Source organism: Chaetodon trifascialis, chromosome 7 (genome assembly GCF_039877785.1).
Source record: "Chaetodon trifascialis isolate fChaTrf1 chromosome 7, fChaTrf1.hap1, whole genome shotgun sequence".
In the NCBI taxonomy this organism is placed as follows: Eukaryota; Metazoa; Chordata; class Actinopteri; order Chaetodontiformes; family Chaetodontidae; genus Chaetodon; species Chaetodon trifascialis.
In genome coordinates this window covers 29,869,264-29,890,884 of record NC_092062.1, presented here as the reverse complement: position 1 = coordinate 29,890,884, position 21,621 = coordinate 29,869,264, and the positions used below count along the sequence as shown (strand labels likewise).

General features: G+C 47.1%; 1 protein-coding gene across 1 annotated transcript in view; it reads left to right on the top strand.

Moving 5' to 3' along the window:
- LOC139333273 (neural-cadherin) overlaps positions 1-21,621 on the top strand; it is a 111,137-nt gene that overhangs the window by 28,622 nt on the left and 60,894 nt on the right. The window contains exon 2 of the mRNA XM_070965537.1: positions 20,906-21,094. Within this exon, the coding sequence (XP_070821638.1) occupies positions 20,906-21,094 (189 nt within the window). The remainder of the gene's footprint in view (positions 1-20,905; positions 21,095-21,621) is intronic.

Sequence of the window (21,621 nt, the reverse complement as noted above, 5' to 3'; positions counted from 1 at the left end):
ATCAAGATCCAGAATATAATGAAGCAGAACAAAGACGAGAAACACAACTCACTCCCCATGGGTGTGTGTGTGTGTGTGTGTGTGTGTTCGTGTTCGTGTGTGTGTGTGTGTGTGTGTGTGTGTTTTATACATCACAGCCTGCAGGGTTGCTGCAACTTTTAGCCTCGATGTCCATCCGGCCTCGATTACAGCAGAGCCCGGCAGGCTTGCATCACACACACACACACACACACACACACACACACACACACACACACGAAGAGTCTGCAGGCTGTGTGTGTGTGTGTGTGTGTGTGTGTGTGTGTGTGTGTGTGTGTGTGTGTGTGTGTGTGTGTGTGTGTGTGTGTGTGTGTGTGTGGTTTGCCTGCCGGCGCTCCTCTCTGCTCTGATCGGACGAGGTTTTACAACATTTAGCGTTTCACCTCCTCCTCTCACATCCTTCCCGCCCACTCCTCCTCTCTCTTCCTCCTCCTCTCTCCTCCTCCTCCTCTTCTTCTTCTCCTCTTCTTCTTCTGTCCTGAGCCTCCCTTCTATCTGTCATCTTCTCCTCATGCACTTTTCTGTCGTCTCTTTTATCTTTTAAAGTCTCATTCTGTCGCCTCCTCTCCTCCTCTCCTCATATTTATTCTCCTCTCTCTTTTCCTTCTTTTTGCTCATTTTTCTGATCTCCTCTCCTCATCTTGCCCTCCGTCTCTCCTCTCCTTACTTTTCATCATGTCATCTCCTCTTTGCATCTCTTTTTTCTCCTCCTCGTCCCTTCTCTTTAACATCTTTCTTTTCCTTCTTGTTTTCTTTTTCGTCTCCTCTCCTTGTCTTCCTGAATCACAGCCTCTCCTCGTCTCCTTGTCATATAGTCCTCGTCCTCCTCTCCTCTGTGCTCTCCTGAGCCTAATTTCTTTCTCCTTCTATCATCTCCTCTTTGTCTTTTCTTTTCATCCTCTCCCTTTTCCCTCCTTCTCTACTCTTGTCCTCTTGTATTTGCTCTCCTGCTTGTCTCTTCTTCCCTTTCTCCCTTTTCTCATCTTATTACCTCCTTTTGTCCTCTCCTCGTCTCAGTGTCATCTGCTCTTCTCTTCCTGTCTTTTCCTCATTTTCATCTCTTCTCCTCCCTCCTTCCCTTCTTGTCACATCCTCTAACTTTCTCCCTGTCACATTGTCCTCCTCCTGATCCTCCCTTTAATTTATCTTCTGCTCTTTTCCTCCTCTTCTTGTACTCCTCCTCTCCCATCCCACCCCTTTACTTCTGCTTCATGTCCTATAATCTCTTCTTCTGTCTCCTGTCTTCTTCTCCTCTGTTTCATCTTCTTCTCTTTCTCTGTCATCTTTCTTTTTTTCTCCCTCTCGTTTCTCCTCACCCTCTCACTTTTGTTCTTCATCTTCTCCCTCCTCTCCTCCTCCTCCTCTGTATCACTGTCTCCACTCAACATGTCACATTTCGGTGTGGCTGAATGAAAATGACTTTTTCTCTCTCTGTTTTTAATCTGTGATTGACGATGTGCAGCTGATGTTAGCGGAGCTGCGAGTCATGTGGCCTCCTCCTCCACCTCCACCTCCTCCTCCTCTGATCCTCAGCGTCTCACCGACAGGCCGACTCTCTTCTGGGGGATTTGAGTTTCTTATTAACCGACTCCTCCGGACCTTCAGGCTTCATTATGGAGGAGAGTGGCGTTTCTCCTCTGAGCTGAGCTCCATTAGACGCTCCCCCATCTGTCATCTGAGCGCCTCCTTCTCCTCCTCTGGGCTCCCTCTGTCACATCCTGGTGTTATCTTCATCGCTCTGACTGATCCAGCTCTGCTCCTCTCTGTCTCCATTTGTACTCCTCCCCGGAGGCTCTCTGTCTTCGTCTTTCCATCGCTCTCATGCGCTCCGTCTTCCGGCTCTTCTCTTGATTCAGCTGACTTCGTCCTCTTTGCTTTATTCTCAGCATTGACCCCAAATTTAAAGAAACCTCCATCGTCTCCAACTCAACCCTCTCCAGTGGTTAAAATCAACTTTGTCTGAGTCGACCTTTGTGACAGCAGAAACGTAATGAACAAGTTCCTCTGCTGGATTCTTATGTGTGGAAATATTAGCTGTGTTAAACCTCCAGACAAGAAGATCTGATGAGCTTACTGATCCCACACAGCATCTGCAGTGCTGTACTACAGTATTAGCTATTAAAAAGTCAAATTAAACTACGCCCTGTGCACACCATGCATGAAAAGGACCTGCAAAGTGTATGAAAACACAACACTGAGGTCATTTATGGTAATAATTTCACATGGTAATCGTCATGTTACGGTAAAACGATCCTCGCTGCTGCTGCTGCTGCTGCTGTTTCCAGCTCAGAAAAGCTGAACACGATCTTCTTGATTAATATTAATTTAAACACCAGTTTCAGAACAAGTTCTCCTTCGCTGCCCGTTTTCCTTTCGGTTAAAGCTGCTAAACATTTTTTTACAGTTGCTGAAAATTTCAAAGGCTTGCCAGCAGCCCTTCATCACGCCTCTGGCAGCTTCCTGCCATCCTCTCCACTTCCTGTTTCCGTTTTTGAAACGCAGCAGCGGCTCATGGTTTCAGTGTCCGAGCTGCCGCTGATGAAATGAAAGCTGCGTTCAGGTGGTCTCTGCCGCGCACATGCTCGCCGTCTCTCTGCCTCTGAGTCAGGAAGTCACCTCCAACGCTCGTCCTCGGTCTCCCGAGGCTCCGACGCTGAGTCACGTTTGGCTGCTGCAGAGTTCACATGCAGGTTTTTAAGTCACTGTTGAATCCACAGCGGAGAAGGTTTCCTGAACACAAACTGAAATATAGATGACATCCAGCTGAGTCTACAGGATCTTTTCGTTTAAGCCTTTCAAACAAACTGAGTTCAGGGCACACAGAGACAGACATGTGGCTTAAATCATAGACAGTGTGAGGGAAGGATTGGTGTCATCATCACGTTTTACTGCACCTCAGTATAAATCTGCTCTCTGGTGATTTACTTTAATATTTACATAGAGGAGAGTAGAGATATGTCACTGAAAAACCTCCAACATCTGATCATACAGCATCAAAATCTCCAAATCTGGAGATACAGAGTTTTCATCTGACAGTGGAACTCTTCATCCTCTTCACTGTCAGCACTGTAGTGCTTGAATACTGTTGTCTTGCTTCTTTGTTCAAATTTCCCTTGTACTGAAACTCTGTTTGGTCGTAGTGTCAGTAAATATGAGAGCACCAATGGTACCTACACACACACACACACACACACACACACACACACACACACACACACACACACACACACACACACACATCCGACGTGTGCCATCAGTGAGGATGAGTCAGGCGTTAACATTTCCTTGACTGTCTCTTTGATGTGAGTCATCTTCACTGTGCTGTTGAGTCCAACAGGAGCACAGAGGAAGATCAAGTGAGACATAATGAGAACGCTGTTTGTCATGTGGAAAAACCTCACAACTCCAACTTTGGTCATTTCCAAGGTTTTCACTTCGCTTTAGGAGGGAGATGGTTCAGTGTGGCCTCAGAAAACTCCACATGAAAGCCTTCAAAGACAAAAACACCTCACAGCTGAACTGCAGACAGTCCAAACAGGACTGGATTCATGAGACCTGCCAGGTCCGATTATTACCGACAGGCACTGAGCAGGACGCCTGAGAGACAGACGGACACTGCTTAGTTAATTATTGGCTGAAATAAACTATCAGTCTGTGATAAGTTAACCTCAGCCAATCAGGCTCAGCGTGTTCAAACAGTTTGAGAAGTCGGGCTGGGTGGAAGTATTTGAAATGAGTTAAGGTCAATACGAAGCTTTGCCAAAGTTAAATATAGAAAAGTTTCCTGCGTTTAATCATCGATGATGAAGCCAGTGACAATTCGATGCTGGGGTCAGACACACACTCTGTTTTATTTTACTCTGTGTTGATACGGGCTGCAGATTTTATAAAAAGTGATTAACTGGTCAGGATGGTTTTCGTCTTTAATGTCTCTCACACTGTGGCTGACATGTTGGAACCAGCAGACACAGAGTGTGTTTATGTGCTAATTCTTGTCCGGTGTGGAAACGTGTTTTCCTCTAGCTCTGAAGCCTTGTTTGGCTAAACTTCAGGGACCACCAGGGTTCAGGAGGTTTAGGGCCCCTCAAAGAGCCCCTCAGGACCCCTTCAGGTCCCTGAACCACAGTTTGAACACCACAGTCTGCACTTTGCTGACCCAGAGGGCCTGTCTGCTCTGACCTCCACCTCCATGACGATGATGATGATGATGATGATGATGATGATGATGTCACTGCGTGGGTCGCTGTGGCAGTTGTAGTGAAGAGACGATATGTTGTCATGGAGACGGGATGGGAGGCAGATTGAAGATGACAGAGACGATGATGAGAGTGAAAAGAGAACAGAGTTCCCTTCCTCCTGGGACACACTGCTGTGTGTGTGTGTGTGTGTGTGTGTGTGTGTGTGTGTGTGTGTGTGTGTGTGTGTGTGTGTGTGTGTGTGTGTGTGTGTGTGTGTGTGTGTGTGTGTGTGTGTGCGCGTGTGCTTGACAGATGCTCTCATTAGTCAAACAGGCCGTCCGCTGTGTGAGCCTCATCAACCAGCACTCTTCATCACGATGAACCCGACCTGCTCCGTCTCCCTGAACTCAAAAACAAAAACAGAACCGGAAGACAAAGAAGTACCTCAGCATTCTGGGAAATACCCTTTTTCAGATCAGAGTCCAGCTCGTGTCTGTCTGTGCAGCACAGAGAGGACAGTCCGCCTCCTGCAGTCTTCATGCTGTGGACAGGTCCTCAGGTGTGGCTCCACCGTGTCGGCACAGAGACATAAACCCGAACGTGGCTGTAAACGCTGCTGAAGAGCTGGACAGGTGGATAACCTGTTAGCTCGTCCTTTCATTCCCCTTTGTTAGGACAGAGGCAGGTTAGCTGTTTCCCCCTGCACCCAGTCTTTATGCTAAGCTAAGCTAACCAAACCTGACTCCAGCTCTGCACTGCACACACAGACATGTGAATCTTTATCTTGCTATTGGAGGGAAAGCAGAAAGCATTTGTCAAAATGTTGAACTATTCCTTTAACGCAGCTTTCCCCTTGTAGCTGCTGCAGGAAACACTAAACTAGTGTTGCACCAGCCGTCTAAGAAGCCTTAGCTTAGCTTGTGCCACCTGCTTCAGGCTTTCTAATAAAAGCTAAACTCCCTGTGGGCTGCTGAAGCTATCCAGTGACTCCACACTCTTGTTTTAACTGGTAAGTCTTTGGCACGGTCTCATGTCCAGCTCAGTGTCTGCATCCACATTTGACAAGATGAAACTTCTCTTATTTGTCCAGAGAGCTGCAGCGTTCCTAACAGCCATAAGATGAACAACATCTGAGTGTCTGAGCAGCACTGAGCGAGCGCTGTTCACATTTTCAGAGCCCAGTTAGTGAGAGGAAACCATTAGCCTCAAACCATTAGCCTGGGCTGATCACTGAGCTAATGGTCACCTGTTACCAAGCACAGTGCAGCCATGTGACACACACTCAGGTAGCCAGAGGAGGTGTGTTGTTTAGAACAGCCTCTTTGGTAATTGAAAGAAAATCCCAGAAACCCATCATACCGCCAGTCTCCTGCACTGAATCCCAGTACAGCTTCATCTAACAGCTCCAGTTACAGAGCAGCTGGCAGTAAAATCTAAGCTGGAGCAGATGATGAGGCAGAAGAGCGTCAGCATCCGAGCGTTGACGACGTTTGACACGACGACTGATGGTGCAAACGAAGCCGCAGGGTTTCAGCAGGGTCGCCACAGAGGTCACGCAGATTAAAGCTGTTTTTTCACCGCACAGATGCGACGTTTAACGGTCGCGTCACCTGGTGAGGTCCTCGTCTGCCTTCCTGCTTCGCTCGCAGAGACGTCACATCAAGCACAGATTCTCCTGTTTTCATCTGCAACATGTTTTAACAGCCCTCAGATGAATTACACCGGCTTCTCTGCCTCGCTCTGTATTTCAACAGATTTCAACACTCTTAAGCTTCACGACGGCTTTGCGGCGCTACAATTAGGTTAGCGCGAAGCCCAGCGTCGCCCACAATGGATTTCTAACGATCTGAGGGCTGCAGAGCGCTCAGGAGGCCACGGCCGCCGTAACAAAGTGCTTTGGTCGCGCGGATTTCAGCAGCCCTCCTCTGTGTGAATTTGCCAGAGTGGCGGCTTTGGAAGATTGGACCAAATTGGCCGAGTGTGCTTGTGTGTTTCTGTGCGGCGTGTGTGTCGATGTGTTGGATGAGTGTGTTCCTGGGTGTCTGAAAAGCCGGGTGTTTATCCACACAATGGAGCGAATCTGAGCCTTTGATCAGCGGGCCGAGTCGCCAGATCTGCAGGGAAGTGTGTGTGTGTGTGTGTGTGTGTGTGTGTGTGTGTGTGTGTGTGTGTGTGTGTGTGTGTGTGTGTGTGTGTGTGTGTGTGTGTGTGTGTGTGTGTGTGTGTGTGTGTGTGTGTGTGTGTGTGTGTGTGTGTGTGTGTGTGTGTGTGTGTGCGTGCGCACAGATAATCACCAGTGCATTAAAGTTTATCACAGAGAGAAAGTGGCTTAATTCCATTCTGTCAAAAAATGTCCTTATTATTATTGTGTGTGTGTGTGTGTGTAGTTATGCATGTGTATTGTGTCTGTGTGTGTGTGTGGCCATACTACACACCCACACATGTACCCACAGTCACAGTGCGCTTTCGCACTCATTAACCTGTGTGTGTGTGTGTGTGTGTGTGTGTGTGTGTGTGTGTGTGTGTGTGTGTGTGTGAGTGAGTCTTGTTTTACATCTGCAAGCACAGTGACTGACAGGCCCCTGCGTGGATGGTTGGGAAGCCCTGTTGTCACTGTTGTGTCTGTGTGATTTGAGGCATCATGAATGAAAACGTGGTGACGAGTCGAGTTTGTTGTTTCCAAACTGGGACGTCGGTTCAGATTCATCATCCAGTTTGTTTCAGCTGTGTCTCACCAGTGGGGAGACGTTTAAAGATGGCAGCTCATGAGGGCTCCAGTCTGGCCTCTGTCTGCTCTGTTAGCTTTAACACATCACACTTAACACTGTGATGGATGGATGGATGGATGGATGGATGGATGGATGGATGGAGGGGTGGATGGATGGATGGAGGGTTGGATGGATGGATGGATGGATGGATGGATGGATGGATGGAGGGGTCGACAGAGGTGATGAACATCAGCGCTGTTAGCCTCTCAGTTTTAGATTCGATCACATGTAACCCATTTATCTCATGTGATTTATGTGAATTAAAAACGTAGGTGTTGGCTGATGGATGTGCACAGCAGTGAAAGTAGTACTCAGCCCCTTTACTTCAGTAAAAGTAGCAATTGCTAATACTTCACTAAAGCAAGACCATCAAAATATATTTAAAGTCCCAAAAGTAGTAGCGCTCATCATGCAGACCAGCCCATTTTAGAAGAATATACATTAATAATAAACACTAATAATATATATTACATCAGGGATATTGCAGCTGTACTGGTGGAGCTAATGCTGACTTCTTTATACTCTGCTGTCTGTCTGAATCTGTGATAATACATCAGACTTTATTTAGCTTTGGGCTGATTGATATTCTGCATTGATACTGAATCTGCAAAGAAGCTAATATTGGCAGTAAATGTAATGAAGGAAGAAGTACCCATAGTGGAGTAGAAGCATGAGGAAGCAGAAAATGGAAATATTAAAGTGAAGTACAAATACCTCAAAATTGTAGTTTCATACCATCCCTGGGTGTGTGCTCCAGGCCAAAGAGGCTTCATTAGAGAAAGAAACTCCACGTATTAATATTAAATATTAATATATTTAAAGGAAAGGCAGCAGATTTATCATTTTACCATTTTAAATCAACCAGGACTGAGCTGAAGCCATTCTCCGTGGTTTCACCACATGTCCAAAAGTCTGTGGACACCCTGACAGCATGGACATGGGTTCACTCCCATTGAGACAGCATAGCTTCAGCGAGGTCCACAGTCGGCTCAACAGTTCACTTCCCAGCGGTGCAGCCAGTTCTTCCACACCAAACTGGGAAAAGCACGGCGGCGCTGACATGCTGGAACAGGAAGAGGAAGTGACAGATGGTCAGACGTCTGTCAGATGTCCAGTTCTGATTTCTATGGTTGCATTGTCATTTAGCAGCTAGCAGCCGCAGTTAGCAGTCAGCTGACCAGCAGCTAACACCAGCACAGACATAGCAATAGTCACAATCTCCTCGTTAAACTTTTAAGCACATCATATATTATGAATATTTGAAGCTTCTAATCTTAATACAGCTGAACTGGGAGCTCAGGAGCACTCAGGCTGAAGTTTAGGGCCAGACAACAGTCTGACTGAGGTCCCCCAAGAACCCGACCAGAGTCACTTCTCTGTTCTTAAGATGACAGATGTTAGGAAAAGTGGTGAGAAACCAAAGGTTCTCAACGTGGAAAGCTCTGATACAGACTGAAAACCAGCAGCGTTTCAGCAGCAGCCACAGAAACGAAGCAGACGCTGCTGCAGGCACACATCAGAGGAATCGAACTGAAACACAAACAGTGACCGCTTCACGCACACACACACATACACACAAACATGCAAAAGCATAAAAGCACACACAGCAGATTAAGCAGAGCGCGCACACACACACACACACACACGCACTAAAGTCGGCACAGTGCAGCTTCCTGCCTTTGTTGATTATTCTCTCTCCAAATGATGGTGAGAGATAACAGATTTACCCAAACACACACACACACACACACACACACACACACACACACACACACACACACACACACACACACACTCTGCCAGAGTGAGGAAATCCCATCATGAGTTGAAAGCTCCAACATCAGACACACACACAGTCACACTCCGTCAGAACTGCTGAGGGTTTGTCACAGCAAGAGCCGGGCTGACACACACACACACACACACACACACACACACACACACACACACGAAACACAAAGAAATACACTAAAATACACACAGTTACCCAGATGTACTGCCAGTGGCTCCTCAGCTGCACTTCTTCAAGTCCCTGGAAGTGACACAGAGAGAGCTGTCAATCACTCAAGAGCTATTTCCAGGCCCCGCCCACCTGGGGACCCTCTGAACCAGCTGAGGACCAAACATTTAGGAGCCATCCAATAATATTTTCAATGCAAAATGGACGTTGTCTCAATAAAACTCACGAATTATTAACGAGCACACATGCTGTCCATGTAAAACACACACACACACACACACACACACACACACACACACACGGGTACAGACGTGCCCACACACACATCACACTCCCACAGTTGTCAGTGTTGGAGTTCCTCCATCAATAATCGACGAAGCACCACATTAAACTTTCACCGCTTTATTTTTTAATGGCTGACAAAAGTCCTCAGATATTCATAATTCAGACGACAGCCGCTCTTTCTCACATCATGCTGGATTCCTCCTCTTCAGCCGCCGTGACAACGCGCACACACAAACCGGCCAGCTTGAGACTCGCTGAAGAAACATATCAGAGACACGCTCAAGGTCTGAAATGTCCTACAGCCTGTAAACGCCTCTCGTATCCCTCCAAGACCACTGCAGAACCCCAACATTTTCCCAGTCCATCTTTTGTGGTCTAGTCTGGTCTGTTCCCACCTGGTCCAGTCCCATTTGGACTGGTCTGGTCCGGTCCGGTCTTGTCTGAATTGATCTGGTGAGGTCTGGTCTGGTTTAAGAGGGTCTCGTCTGGTCTAGTCTGGGCTTTCTGGTCTGGTCTTACACGGTCTTTCTTGTCTCCTGCTCTTTGTGATTCTGTTCTGTTTTTTTCTTCCACATTTTTAATTTTTCTCATCTCACTTTTTCTTATTTTGTCTTTTTCTTCTTTCACTCTTTCCCTCCTTTATTTTTTCAGGTGATTTTAACAGATTTACTCTCTGAAAAGCTCAATTTTTTTCTTTTCTTTTCATCGGTTTTTAGCCGTCCTTTCATGTTTCCTCCCTTTCTTGTCGTCTTTTCATCTTCTGGCGTAACTCTTGCAGAACCAATCTGACCGTCTCTCTCTCGCTCTCTCTCTCTCTCTCTCTCTCACACACACACACACACATAAACACACACACACACACACACACACACACACACACAAAATATCTTCCTCTGATTGCTGAAACTCGTCTTGCTATTTTTCCAGTCTGCACAGCTCCACCCGTCTGCTCCTCCAAGCAGATTAAAACTAACGCTACGTTTTATCAGTAAATCCTGTTCGACCCGTCCGGTTGCCCCACTTCCCATAATGCCTTTTTCCATCCGACCAATCAAGAGGGGAGATCAGACGGAGAATCCAGTCGACTGACTTTTCCGTCAGTGTTTGATTTTAGCTGCCGGACCCGTCTTTGCTCGTCTTTTTGTGTCTCTCTTCTCCTTTTTTGTCAGTTTCTTCTTTCCTTTGCTCCATCTTTTGGTCTTTTCCTTGATACACTTCCCCCTCCAGTGTTTTTCTTCTCTCCCCCTCTTTGCTCCACTGTCATTGATCCTCTCTGCAGCCATGTCAATAGAAATCAGGCCCGTGGATCCACTGTTTGTCTGTATGGATTGAACTCGGGGGGGCTGCTGAGGCTCCTGAACGCAGTGCCGGGGGCCCCGCAGGGCTCTGAATTCCCCTCCGTGGGAAACAGGGCTCCTCGCTGCCAGCCGGAGCGAAACGGCGCTTAGTTTCAGCCTCAGCATGCTGGGAACTGAACAACGACGGCTGATGCAATGATGTCATCAGTTTGCTTTGTGGACACAGCGGCCATATTTAATTTATGTCGCTCCAAAGTCTCATCTGATCCTATTTTTTTGATCTCCAAACCTCCAGTTTGTGTCACCGCAGCAGCTGGACATCAGTATTAACACGTTCTCAGTCGGCTCCAGACAAAGACACAAAAGTTAGAATCATTCATCCTTTAATATTTTAAGATCAGTGTTTATTCTGCTGAAACACACAACTTAATAAGCACATAGTTATACATTAATACAGTACGTTAAAAAGAGCCATCCTTTCAGTCACAGCTCCATCTGTCTGCTGTGAGAAACAAACTGATCTGAAAACAGTCAAAACTGAGCTGAGTCTGTACGGTTCAACACTGTCTGACCAAATATTCGTGTATATTTGGACATTTAAAACCTTCAATCACGTTTCCCAACAGCCAAATAGTATTTTTAAAAAAACTCTGAAATGTGTGGTACGATTTCTATGTCCAGAACAAACGGGAGAAGTACTGGTCAAATATTATCCGTGTTTTTGTCAGTCTGAGTGTTTCAAGTGTCTGACAACATTCTGGAAAAGACAGACAAACCTTTTCCTTAAAGAGCGAGATCCTGTTTGTTTATCCAAAGACACCAGACTCCATTCACAGAAACACTGATTTTATCATCGTAAAACAAACAAACAAAGCTCAACAGAAACAAATCAAAACCTTCTTGGTTGGTCTCTCACTGCTCCAACGATCAGCACCAGCTCTGCTCTGGTCCAGATAAACCAGCGAGAGAGACGAGGACAGCGGAGGCGCAGCAAAGACAGCGTGTAGAGACGAATATTTTCACATGTAACTCTGGAGTTATTGTCACTGGACATCATGAGCGGAGAGGTTTATAGATGCTGGACTTCAGCAGATTATGCGGGTTAAAAACCAGTAATTACTGGATGATGGAGACCTGCTGTGCATTATGAATTATGATGTACAATAATAAGAAGACGTTTAACCGACTGTTATCTCTGGTGTCAGCCAGCGAGGGCTGCAACCTTTCATCAGTCAGTCGACCAATCACAAACAGTTAATCCTCTCACCACTGGATATGAACGACTTTCTCCTCTTTCTTCCACTTTCTGTTGTCTTCCCTCCGTCCTCCTCCACCTTCTCCACTCCTTCGACTTCGACCACAGAATTAAACCCTAATTGAGTTTTCATGTTGCTGTTCACTCCTGCGCACTCCAGAGAGTCCAGAGGTCGTCCACGTCTCCACCAGGACTTAGAGACGGCATCAGTGGTCAGGAAGAAACCAGCATTCAGCCAACGCACGCACGCACGCACGCACGCACGCACGCACGCACGCACGCACGCACGCACACACCCATCACAGTCTAAAAGCTGTTTTTCTCCAATAATAAATGTCCGATAGCGGCTTCGTCTGAGCTCCTGATGCTCGTCGTACAGTCTGAGGCTGAAGAACAGCGAGTCAAACGTTTGCTTTGGGAGGATGATGGAAAACATCAGACTGTCTCTGATAAACGACGTTCTCTGTGCAGCCGAAGCCTAAAAGCAAAACTTCACCCGACCAAAATCATAACTCATCAGAGGAAATTTGTTTCTTCTACAACTCATTCAGTGGTGGTTTGATGGTTGATGATGGTTTTGATGGTTGATGATGGTTTTGATGGTTGATGATGGTTTTGATGGTTGATGATGGTTTTGATGGTTGATGGTGGTTTGATGGTTCATGATGGTTTGATGGTTGATGATGTTTTGATGGTTCATGATGGTTTGATGGTTGATGGTGGTTTGATGGTTCATGATGGTTTTGATGGTTGATGGTGGTTTGATGGTTCATGATGGTTTGATGGTTGATGGTGGTTTGATGGTTGATGATGTTTTGATGGTTGATGATGGTTTGATGGTTTTGATGGTTGATGATGTTTTGATGGTTGATGGTGGTTTGATGGTTTTGATGGTTGATGATGGTTTGATGGTTTTGATGGTTGATGATGGTTTTGATCCTTTTGTTTTGATCTTCTCTGGTTTGTTCTAGTCAACTTTGCTCCAGTTGAGTCTGTTCTGATCTGGTCTCGTCTAATCTGGTCTGTTCTAGTCCAGACTAGTTTGGTCTCATGTGGTCCAGCCTGCCCTGTTTTTTTTTTTTGTTTTTTTTTAATACTGGTCTGGTTTGATCTGGTATGTTCTGGTCTGAAAAACCTTTAAAATATCTATATTTGCTGCTTTACCCTGTTGTAGTCAGAAGCTGAAAAACAGATGTTTCTCTCCATTGACGAGTCAGGTTATGATTAATGAGTTCAGCACAAATTTGTCTTATTCTGAAAGAGGTTTTTTGGGATATTTTCACTTTTTTTATGTAGCTATTTTCATTATTTATCAATCGGCCGGTCAACAAAGATATCAGGTGCTTCCTGAGGGGGAGCTGTGGAGACGAAAGTAAAATCAAAATAAAGTCATGTGATGAATGAAAAAGGGTTAACTGTATATTTATTTGTATAAATAAAGTTTTGTTCTGAACTTTGTTAAATCAAACCTCAGTTCTTCCTTCACAAACATCCGGTCAGTCGTAGCAACGCTTCGGCCGCCATCGTCCGTCTGTCTGTGTGTGGTCTGTCTCCAAACCGGCAGATTCAGCATTGATTCTTCACTTTCTCTGGGTTTATTATTCTCATCATTATCTGCCTTGTTATCGTCACTTTAAGCTCATCGCTCTGCCTCTCTGACTCTCCACCCTCCATCCTTCTCCCTCTCTCTCTTTCATCCCTCACTCTCTTCATCAGCAGTGAAAAATGAGGCTTAATTAACTGTGTGCCTGCAGGACTTTGGCTTTCTGCGTGTGTGTATGTGCGCGCGCAGAGGTAAAGTAGGCCAGTCTATAAGGTGGTTAATTAGGATGCAGCAGGCCTCTGTCCGCTGGCTCCCAGGGACCAGATGGAGAGCCGGGTTCACAAACAGAGGAGGGTTTGTCCAACGATGTTTTCACTCTCACCTCGACTCGACTGCAGAAGCAGAATCAGACTGAAGGCTCGTCTCCGGCGCTCTGCGCTCGCTCATCACCCATTCATCCTCTGAACAGACGAACTCACGAGGACTGAAGTCACGCGGTTTTACAACCATCGGTCACTGGAGGCCAACAAACACAAACACCTTCAGCCCTGCTTCCTCACTGCTGGCTGCTGAGCTGTACATCCTCCCTCCAGGCGTCCGTCATGCACACTGTTGGTTCTGTTTGGTGGATCCACTCGCAGCCGGAGCAGACTCTTTGCTTCAATCGAGCTGTTTTCTAATGTTTCTGTTTATTCACTGCGTTTAGTTTTTCTTCACTGGATTTCAGGCTCATCTGCGTTAACATCCTGTCAGCTGTTTGCTCTTCTTGTTGTTCGTTTGTAGCTCGATGCTCCACAAACATCATCAGTTTGAACAATAAATCTTACTGAGAAGAAACACACACACACGATCTAACACACACACACACACGGTAACACACACGGTAACACAAAGCCAGAGTGCCTTCACATGTCAAAGAGACTTAACATGTCGCCCCGGCAACCGGTGCCTCGGGACCACCTGCACCCTGAGAGTCACCACAGAGACTCATCCCACACTGTCAATCACACACACACACACACACACGCACACACGCACACACACGCGCACACACCTACCTGTGCTGCGTTTGTATGTGTGTGTGTCCTGTAGTGTTCAGGTGACACAGATCTCTCAGATCTTCCTCTGGGGCCAACACAGCTGTGTCTGAACTCACCTGAAGCATGCACACACACACACACACACACACACACACACACACACACACACACACACACACACACACACACACACACACACGTCAGGGTTAAAAGGGATCAAGTGTGTTCTGTCACAGGACTCGTACATCATGTTTTAACTGCTTCTTTTCTCGATCTAAACTCCATAATTGATCCCTGATATTATTTTTACATATTATCTGCACTACTGCAATATTACACATACAGTCTCTTTTTGCTATAAATACTTGTTTATATTGTTATGTTGTAGTTTATCTTAGTTATTTTGTATTTTTTAATTATATGATATTTATTATATCTTATACATATTATATAATTCTATGTTTAGTTTTGGCCCTGCAATCGGCTGGCGACCGGTTCAGGGTGTACCCCGCCTCTCGCCCATTGTAGCTGGGATAGGCTCCAGCCCCCCGCAACCCCGAAAGGGATAGGCGGTATAGATAATGGATGGATGGATGGATGTTTAGTTTTACTTTGCTATATTTTTATTATTATTCCTGTTTATACTTTTGTTACTTTTTTCAAAATAATTGTGTGCACACTCTGTGTCTGTATGTTTAATTGCCACTGCAACAAAAAAACTTCAAATGGGATCAGTAAAGAAGCAGTCTGAGTCTAAAGTCTGATTAAATGGTTGAATCAAAGTACATGAACACGCAGCAGGCTGTCGGAGCTGTGTTGGGTTCAGGTCTTAAGGACGCTGTCGATCATATTGTACATGTGACGCAGCTTCTGTGGTGAACAGGAAGTGACTGGATCATTGATTACTGATATACAGTCCGATCATGACGTTGTCATTGAGACAGACACAGCAGACACTGATGATCAGCTTGGCTTCTGAAGGGAAGTCTGACCTTTGGGAGTTTGCTTCCTGTCTTGTTTTTTAATCCAAACAGTTATTTTTCCTCCTCCAGTCCTCCTTTAATCCCACAAACACAGGTAAAGGTGTGTGAGGTTATCTGGGGGTCTGTGAGCTGCGATTGTTTTTGTCTTTCGTGCGTCTGACATCTTCCCGCTCCTTCCGTCTCATCTTCTCTCGTCTTATTGGCTGTTTTTAGCTCGGCTTGCGTCTCTCGCTGCTCTGCTTTGCAGGTTGTGACAAACCGGTTTGTTAAAAGCACTTTATAAATAAACACACTTGCACTTTAATCACCTTTCATCATCGCTGTGTGACAACCTGTGGGCGCGACCACAGTTTAATTTAATCCCCCCTCATCTTCCACCCCTCCCCTAATTGATGCTCTCGCGAGTGGCGGCGGCGGTTTGCTATTTCTGAAGCGGCGCTGGTTGGCTGCCACGGCTCCGCTTCACGCTGAATACATCAGCCGCCATTCAAGTCAGAGACTCAGAGGAAGAGGAGAGAAAATAGCTCTCCTCATTGTGTCTCCGTCCTCTCGATTCTGTCGCCTCCCTCTCTGATCCCGATACGCTGCGTGTCAGACAAACAAATCCCCTCCCCGAACAAATAAATGAATTTCAATGAAAAGATGGCAGAATGGAGTTTGGAGTAAACAAAGCACAACTGCTTTTCTCCTTTTAGCCTGCTTTTGCATAACAAGCCGTGACACGCTCGCCATTGAGATTCAAATGAGTAAGTGGCAGCTTAAGATGGACTTAGCTGCACTTCACTGGGACTGTTTATCCGCTTTCAGAAAGGACGCGTCACTCTCAGCGCTTCCTGTTTGACGAGTTTAGGACAACACGGCGTCCTCTGTCCAACCACAGCGGACTGTGAGGGGTTTTTAAACTGTTGAGAGCTTTATGAAACTTTATTGATCTCTGCCAGGAAATTAGGCCGCGGCCACAGCGAGCAGAGCAGCAGATCCACAGGACAAACACAAACAACTCAAACGTCTGCACACGCTGTCTGTGACATGTGGTGACGTTACAGTGAAACATGTTAAAGGCTTTCTGCTGGACTGGACGAGGATGAGCATCGTGACAAACATGGAGGTTGCAGAAAAAGCAGCACAGAACAGCATGACAGCCGTTCAGCAGGGACTCGGGCTGTATGAGAGACAGTCGAGCTGACGGCGGGATGGAGGATGGAGGAAGGAGGAGAGGGAATTTAAAGATGCACAGATGAGAGGAGGAGTGGCGTCGCTCCTCCAAACATCGCAGCTCGGCTGAGACTTCCTGCGTCACAGCGCTGTGGACTGTGTCTGAAGCCACTTAGTCAAAAATACATTGTTTTGTTATCATGGAGCGTCTTCACTTCAGTCTGAGCGACGCCTCGATGCCTTTGGCAGGTGCTGCGTCCTCGTCCCCTCTGGACTGAAGGGCTAAGCCTCTTTGGGACTGTCTGGTCCACGATGTGGGAGACAGTCCTGAAAAAGCGGCGTGCAGACGTGCACTTGGTCTTCATCCCTGAAGCCTTTTGTGGCAGAATTGAGACACGCTGCTTGAAAAGGCGGGACAAAGGTGAAATCTCAGTGAGGTGGTCTCATTGCTGCCCCTCGTTTACCTCAAGAGGCAGCTGCGTTTGTGAGATCTAGATCACATGATGCAAGATTACTTCCAGTTCTGAGCTCCATGTAAATGATGGTTTCACTCTCTGCTCTCCTTTCCAAAGCGCAGCAGTTTGCTGACTTTCTGCTTCACATCTGACTTTCACTAAAAATCAGAGTTGTGCGAGTTTTACAGTTTAATGGATGGATTTTTCCCTCGCAGTAATCACTAGTCTGACTTCACTTGGTACCACCTGTCCGATTGTCTCACTGTGTCCACAACTGTAAATATTAAGATTAAACTGCATTAAAGAGTGATTTCCCTCTGGGGCTGATTGACTGGGGGGTCTGCAGACTGACAGATTGAACGTGCACAGTGCTGATTGGCTGTTAACTGCTGCTGGAAGAACTGATGCTGCAGGGGGACCCTGTGGGCTGGTTGCACTCTTAAAAACCATCAAATAGAATAAGAAATGTTCTACCAGCTGCCATTAAAGACATTCATGAAGGCGGCGTCGTCATGCATCAGTCAGTCAGCGCAGTGTTTCCTTCTTTAGCTGCTTCGCGGCACTTTGTTTGTCAGGTACAATGCAGGACACTGTCAGTCTCATCGTCTCCTCATCACTGAGCTTGTGACGACGCCATGAACTCTGACTGCACCGAGAAAAGACAGCGAGATGGCTCAAAGTGCTGATCTCACTCCTCTCAAGTTAAAACTGTGGTGCAGTTCATTTGGACTGAACTAACCAACGTCTAACCAACGAGGAATTACCCCAGAACACAGGGGATTATGGGTAGAAGATGTCTCATGGATGGGAAGCTGAGCGGAACAACATGAAGATCATATTCAGGTGCTTCTTCATGCGTTCTTAACTGTTCGACAGAAGCTCGACTAAACCTTGAGATTTGTGTCAGAATCACCTCAAAAATAAAAATACAGAAACAAAAAGCACAAAAAAGCTGAACTACATTAAGTGTACAAACGTGATTTTACGCTCATTTCCTGTCAGAGCAAGATGTGAACGAGGAATGATGTCACGCTTGGAAGGACAAACACGTCCGTCCTCGTGTGAAAATGCTCGCCATTCAGGTCGGCAGCCCTTCACCGTCCTCTGCTGCCCTCGCTCGGTGCCGCCTGCGGCTCCGAGCCGGACGGTCCTCTGCATTTTTGTATGCATGCATGCATGTGTTCAGTGAGACCTCGCCCGAGTTCAGCGGCTCACATCAGGGATCGGCTCACCCTGCAGGCCGCCAGGCACATTTCCTCTGCTCAGGAGGCCGAGTGGAAGGACACGAGGGCCCGCTGCACCGTGAACAGGCTGAACTGTCCGGACACCGTCATCAGATGGTCCCCTAAAACAGGATGAGACAGGATTTAGACAATTATTTTGGAGCAAATTAAAATCACCAATCATGGAAGCCACGAGCAGCACGTCTGTCAGGGGACTGACCAATCTGACCCACGTGGACTGGCCTGTCCCCCTTCAGGACCACCTGAGGCCCCTCACACAGCTCTCCTTCCCATGAAGACCACTGGAGCTCCTCAGCCGTCCTGACCGCCGGCTTTCCCACTTAATGCCCCACTGAAGCCGCTGTCGAGGTTTTCTGTCAACGAGGATTATTGCGTTTCAGTTTGTGTTTGTCTCTTTGTAGCTGCTGTCAGCCATCATGCGTTTCATTGGTCAGCGTATCTTCTCGGCTCGGTGCAGGACATCACTTCTAATCCAGCTGCTTCCAACAGAATCTCCTGAAAGTTAACCAGCACAAACAGACCAGACAAACGACCCATAATGCTTAGCAGGTTCACTCTGTAACACAGCGTCCAGACCAAAATCTAACTCCCTAAAACAAACGTCCGCCTACATTCAGGCCACTGAGGTTAGAGGACGTCCTGCCGCTCCAGCAGCAGCTTCAGACAGTGCAGCAGAACGCGGCGTTCATTCGTTAGATGTTCTGCCATCAGTGACCTTTTATCAGCCTGCAGGAGTCAAGGAGACACTCCTCCTCCTCCTTCCTCTTCTCCTCCTCCTCCTCGTGGATGCAGGTTTCTATGCAGAGCGGTTTTCACAGTTTCTGCCTGGACTGACCGCCGGCGCCACATCTGACCGTGTTGATGTTTATCATGATAATGGGACAGATTCCATTTCGCTTACATACGCCGCCCACAGTGCAGCATATGTAAAACCACAGACAGGAATAGACGTGATTATTCTGGATTTTATGAGCTGACTGAAGACTGAAGAGCAGCCACGCAGAAGAAGACAGAGGAGCACTGAGCTGGAAGACTTCTCCTTCGTCACCTCGTCCCCTCCCTTTCTTCTCCTCCTCCTCTGTGGTTGTGAAGGGTGGTAGTTTCTTTTCTCCTCCTTTCATCCTCCTTGTCGCTCCTTCTCCAACTCTGTTTCTTCTCTTCCCTCTCCTCTTCTTTTCTCTTTGTCCTTCTGTCCCCTCTCCCTCTATCAGCTCCTCTCTTCCTCCTCCTCCTCCTCCTTCCTCTCTTCCTCTCGGCGTGTTGACAGTGCTTCAGAGACGATATAAAAAGACGGAAACAGGGGAAGACACTGTCGTGTTTTCACCTCCGCTCCTCCTCCTCCTCTGTCTCCTCTTCATCCCTCTCTCTTCTGCCTCTCTGAAGTGAAGTTTTCTCTCTTGTTCAGATTGTTGTCTCCTTCGCTGCCGTGAAACAACACAAGAGCCCAAACAACAGCGAGCGCCGAAGCAGCTTCAAACCAAACAAATCCCTTCTCAAAACCAGACGGCACAAAGAGCGACGTGAAGCGAGAAGACGAGCGAGTAGACTCACAGACGCAGACGAGTGTGTGTGTGTGTGTGTGTGTGTGTGTGTGTGTGTGTGTGTGTGTGTGTGTGTGTGTGTGTGTGTGTGTGTGTGTGTGTGTGTGTGTGTGTGTGTGTGTTTGACTGGGCGAATGGGAGTTCCTGCTGTTTGGATGTTGCCGTGTGATCTTCTGAAAGTTTCGTTGTTTTATTTTGGAGGAGCCGCTCGCCTCTCTGCCTTCCTCCCCGTCACTCCATCACTCTTGTCTTCCGAGCAGCGCGGCGCAGATGAAAGATGAGAAAACACGCCGTGCACTGAACAGGAACGTCACCTCGTCCCCTTTGGCTGCAGCCGCTCGGCTTTCATGCTGCAGTCTGAACAAGCGGCGCTAGCTTAGCTAACAAGCTGCGTTACTACAAACAGAGGCGGCGACAAAAGCAGGCGTGACAGCGTGAGCTAACCAAACGAAGCAGCAACTAAAATACACAAAACAACACTGTTCCCCGATTCTGTAAAGAGGCTTAGAAAAAATAAATAAAAAAACACACTGATGCAAACAACATGGGCTCAGAATGACAGTTTAAAACCTGATGTTAATGCTAGCGTGAGCGTGAGAATGCTGCATCTTCACCAAGAGAGAGGAGAAGGCTACAGAGGTGAACATAGATTAGCTCTTTGTTTCCTCACAATGATAAATCTCTTCAAACCTCTACATGAATCTTCATGCCATCAGCAGCTGAAGAGGCAGGTTATCTTCTCTGGAGCTGGTGGAGACCAAACCAGAGCTGAAAGGAAAGCGAATGATTAGACTGACGTTCATTAGGATCCCACCGTCGCTCTGTGTGTCTGCTGGGTGTGAAGCAGTGATCTCTGACCCTCCAGCAGCAGCAGCCTGGCTGTAGCGGCTCGTCTGGTCTGTCATTGGGTGGATTTGTGAGCCTTCAGATGAAAAGAGGTTTGCTGCTCGATCCGTCTGCCTGCTGACGTTTATTTGATTGGATGGTTTTCAGTGTGTTGCAGAGTTCGGGGAGGTTTTCTCTTCCATCGCTCTCTTCCTAAAATGCTGGCCTGTGTCTCTTCTAGCTGCCTCTCATAGAGCTGTTCTGATTGTTTGCGCTCTGAAAGGCCATCTTCGTAGTTTACACAAAATAAATCATCTTCCTCTCTTCTCCCTCCAGGTGATGAGTGGTACCTGTGCAGGCTGACTCTGAGCATGCCCAGCCAGGCTGACATGCAGTGGGCCATGTTTCCCTCGCCTTACCTGGGCGCTGTGGGTCCCGACGCCACACCTGGCTCTGTAGTCTACCGACTGTCGGCACGGCGGCGAGATGGAACAGCTGGACAGGCTCAGTATTTCCTGATGGACGGTAAGTAGCTTTTATCTTCTGGTCTTATTGTGTATGAAAACTCTAAAAATAGGATTACATAGTGTATATGAAGGGACACTATGTGGCCAAAAGTATGTGGACACTCATGTGTTTGCTGGTTTGGATTCCCTGAGTTCCAGCTGCAGGTGTGATTCTGTAAAGACCTTTTGGTCCTGAAAAGCAGTTTCAAACGCAGGGAAAGATGCTGTAGGCTGCGTGTCACTTGCCTTCTGATGTGCAGCGTATGTAAAAATGTGTTTCCAGACCTCCTCATTCCAGTCACAGTTTCCTCAAACCTGCCGTGTGCTCGCTCCCGCTCTTATCTCCTGCTTGTATCTGTAATTAGGTCCGCTGCCGCTCCGCCAGGCACTCTGTGACAAACCTGTTTTGTTCAAAGGAGAGATTTATAAATAAAATTTGACTTGTTGAATTTCAATTACCGTCAAGTAGGAGAAGGAGAGAAAAACGCACATAAACGGCGTGGAGCTGCACTGTTAATCGCTCCCCGGGGCACAGAAAGCTCCCAG